General features: G+C 40.5%; 1 protein-coding gene across 1 annotated transcript in view; it reads left to right on the plus strand.

Moving 5' to 3' along the window:
- Window positions 1-1,701, plus strand: part of COL9A1 (collagen type IX alpha 1 chain) — an 80,860-nt gene extending 79,159 nt beyond the window's left edge. The window contains exon 38 of the mRNA XM_005421682.2: window positions 696-1,701. Within this exon, the coding sequence (XP_005421739.1) occupies window positions 696-880 (185 nt within the window). The 3' untranslated portion in view covers window positions 881-1,701. The remainder of the gene's footprint in view (window positions 1-695) is intronic.
- Window positions 1,702-4,388: the final 2,687 nt, after the last annotated feature.

Genomic DNA, 4,388 nt, shown 5'->3' on the forward strand with positions numbered 1-4,388 from the left:
ATGGCTGAAGCACAGCTGGCCTCTAGTGGCCAGCGAATGAACATAAACATGTTATTTCCATCACTATTTCTACAGTACACTTCTGTGTTTATCTAGCAAGATGAACTAGTCATATTTGTTCTCTTGTGAAAAAGGAAAAAAAAATAGTTTAGTATTTACTGATCCCAAGGATGTCTGTGTAACTCAGAGGTGTTTTCTGTAGAAATTTATCACTGGAAGAGGCTTCTTGAAATCACTGTTTTTCCTTTCTTCATTGAAGATTTGGAAGTAAAAACTACTTCAGTGCTCAGCAGTTCAAATCTTTACATATATTTCCCCAACCATCTGAGTGGAAAAAAATATTGGTATTTCTTTTTCCAGAGAGCTAATGAAATTCTGTGGTAGCAAGTAGCATCTACCCTGCCCTAGGTCTTGGCAGCAGGATTGGCTGAGTAGAGTACCTGCAGAGCTTTGTACAGCAGCAGACCTGCACTAGTACACCTGGAGAGCACTGGGACTGAAATTTCATTGCTGTAGCTGTGTAATCAGAGATTGGGTGTCAGGTAGAGAAAAATTGTCCCTGTAAATTTGCACCCCGCTTGGGAATCCCCTGAGAGCAGTGAAGAACCATCTTCATACAGCTTTTAAGGACAGGGTGCTAATTATGCCATGCAAGTCCTGTGCTGCCAAATTTAGCCCTGCATCCACTTTTGCAGGTGAACCAGGCAAAGCCAGCTATGGCCAGGAGGGCCGTGACGGTGACCGAGGTCCCCCTGGGGTGGCCGGGCAGCCGGGGGTCCCCGGGCCCCCTGGCCCTCCTGGCCCTCCCGGTTACTGCGAGCCAGCCTCCTGCAGGATGCAGGCGGGACAGAGAGCAGGGAAGAACATGAAAGGGCCCTGAGAGTGCCACCGTGTGTCGCCACCGATTCACATCCTGCACAGACAGCTGAGGACGAAATCACGAACGAAGGAGAAATGCAGACATGGACAAACATTTCAACCAAGGTTTTCAGTAACGTATTTTTAACACAGTGGTTGTACATTCTTCCAAAAGGAGTGCTTAGCAACACAAGCTGGAACAATGGTGCTTTCAGAAATACACAGGTGCTGCCTTCTGCCTTCTCCTTCTGGGGGAAAATAAAAGGTACTTGTCTATTTTTATTTTTATTTTGATTTTGTTTAAGAAAGAGTTTCTGTGATTTTTTTCCTCCTCCCCTACTTAATTCCTGTGTATGATGTACAGTGAAATAATGTCTTCAGTCATCAAATAAAAAAGGGTAGTTTTATTTACTGCAGCTGTATCTATTCTTTCATACTTACAAAATAAATTCTAGCACATACTTTTCGTGCACAGTCACTTCACATGTGTCTTGCACAGAATATGCTAAACCTCCTTCAGCTCTTGAATTCAATCACAGAAACCCAGGTGGGAGGTTGTTATGAAAACCCCCCACCCCTGGCACTGTTTATGCTGCCAGTATCTCTAAAGGTGAAATCACAGGCTCGCCATGAATAACCCATGTGGAATAACCATTTCAGTTTTTGACTTCAATTTGTGTTGCATTTGTAATTCCATATGAAGCCCTTTGGAGCTTGCCCTGTTATATGTCACATTAAAATAAAAGGCTAGTAGCCACTGTCAACAGAATTTTAAGTCCTATAAATATGTATTTTTCCTATAAAAGATTACAAGTCCCCAGTTTAATAAATTTTTTAAATGTATGGTTGCATCCAGTATTGATGGCCAGAACAGCAGAAGGCAGCCATTAGATGGCCCAAGTTGCCTTTTTTAGATACTTAGTTTTTAGAGGAAAATGTGCAATGTGGGTATTCTGTTCCTCTCTGTATAAATTAAATTATTTGTGGTTTGACTTTACCTCTCTGAACTTTATTCTCTCTTCAAGACAACAATCAAACCACCCTATGATACTTCTTTTCTCCTCATTATTGGCTGTCCAAATTTTCCTATACAAGCTTTGGCACATTTGTTTTAAGCACTGATTTTTCTCCTAGCCCTTAACTGCATGCTCATGCTCCAAACACTTGATGCCATGTGACAACAGAGAGAAATAACAAGATCCATGGAGAATTACATTTTGCACATAACATGTAAGATAACACTAAAGGCAAAAGTACAGGTATAATGTATGCTTCAAAAGGAATTTTTGAAAAAAATAGCAGTTAAACCTACCTCAAACCAAACCTGATTTCCTGTGTTAATACTACAGGAAGTCACCAAAATTGGCAAGTGCAAAGAATTTCATTTGTGAACAAATCCAGAAGATGCCACACGAGGTGAGTGGCTTTGGAACACATAAAGGGGTTTTCAGAAGTTTTTTAATTAGGTCAGTTTTTACTGACTTGGGGCAGAGTCCTCAAAAGTACTCCTTAGGTAGTGGAACAAATAAAACACTAGTAAAAAAAACCTGTAGTTTCACCAGCAAACTTTTATTTTGACTATAAAGTGTGTAAAACTGCTGAAAAAAATCTCACCTGACAGCAGAATGAAAATATTGTTTTCTGTACGTAATGCATAAATATATGAATCAAAAGAAGCAACCCCCCCCACATTTAAATACAACTGTGAAGTGCTTTAGAAAATATAGTCTGAAAAATGCATAAAATTCCACAATAGAAGGAAATTCATGTAGGACCAAAAATATTCATATGCAAAACTCAAATAAGAATTATTAGAATCAAACAAATTCAACATTGAGAGTCAATTCAATGCAGAATCTTTATAAGTGGACATCTTAAGATTGTGACAGATTTTCTGCCTTCAAGCTGACTGACAAGTTTTAACTTAAAGAATGGAAGAAAAAATCCTCAGACCCATTGCAATTCCTTATAGGATGCATAGTTTAATCTAATTCTCGATTCCAGATCTTAAACAAGAATGGAAAAGAGGTACTTGACAAATGGTAGACTGTGCACCATAACACACCAGAGACAGGATTTTTAGTAACAGCACATTCAAGTAAAATAAAGATTTGGAAAATAAAGACAGGACTATGAATTTAAAATAAAGATGTATTGACTATGGTGATACAGAAAGAAAGAAGATTTTAAATAAAGTTAGAAGACACAGTGCAAAGAGACTGAGAGGTTTCACAAGCCACTGTCAGTGTGCCAGCAATTTTAACCAGATGCTCCTGAAATCTTGGTGAAATCCCAAGTAAATCTTGTTCAAATCTTCTTCAGGTTCAGCATCATAAAATTCTGTGAGATTTATTGAATAGAAGACTAGTGAAAATCTTTTACCCACTATGATCTCTGTCACCACTTCTAGTTCTGGAGGCTTAGTTGCAGTGTGATAAATACATATTTTAGCTCCTCAGTTACTTCAGTATAGGCAGAAACCCAGAGAAAATTGTAATGAGAACCAGTTTATAGACTTTTTATGGTTGTTCAAGAACATTAAGACCATTGAGTCTGACTGTTAACCTGGCACTGCCAACAAATTTTGGTGGCCTTCTGGCAGGGTTATAGTGGTGATGGAGGAAGGAAGAGGAAATGACGTCATCTATCTGGACAAATTATTTGACACTGTCTTACACAACATCCTTGTCTGTTGTGGAGAAAACTGAAGTGATATGGGTTTGACAGACAGACCTGGGTGGTCACACTAAAAGAGTTGAGGTCACTGACTCAACGTCCAAGTGGAGACCAGTTCTTCAAGGGTCCATATTGGGACTGTTTAATGTCTTTGCTGGTGCCATGGACCATGAGATCAAGTGCACCCTCAGCAAGTCTGCCAACGACACCAAGCTGTGCGGTGCAATCAGCGTGCTGGGGGAAGGGATGGGACATAGAAGAGAAGTGAGTCCATGGGAACGTCATGAGCTTCAGCAAGGCCAAGGCCAAGGTCCTACACGTGGGACTGGTGATGGGTTGGGGCAATCCTCAGCATCCATCCATCCATCCATCCATCCAGCCTGTCATGACTCCCCAGTTTACAGAGCCTTCCTATCCTCCAGCAGATCAACACTCTTACCCAGCTTGGTGTTGTCTGCAATTGACTGAGGGTGCCCTCAATCCCCTCATCCAGGTCACTGATAAAGACACTGAACAGGACCAACCCCAATTCTGAGCTCTGGGGAACCCCACTAGTGACCAGAGGCCAGCTGGATTAACACCATTCACCATCACTCTGTTAGCAAGAATTCATAACACTACTGCCAAATATCGAGCTAAGAGATGGATGTATTATACACTATAGATTATATACACATATGATTAATATATGAGTTTATATATAAAGTTTTCTGCCTCAGCCATCACTGGGTTCAAACAAGTTAGTATGAACTGCTGCCATAAAATCTTGAATGTTTCACAAAGGCCAAAGTCTCTGTAGCCAAAGAAGCTCTAGAGCGCTATTTGGAGCTCCTAAATTATGTATGAAGCCAAGG

This window comes from Geospiza fortis, unplaced genomic scaffold (assembly GCF_000277835.1).
Source record: "Geospiza fortis unplaced genomic scaffold, GeoFor_1.0 scaffold264, whole genome shotgun sequence".
NCBI lineage: Eukaryota > Metazoa > Chordata > Aves > Passeriformes > Thraupidae > Geospiza > Geospiza fortis.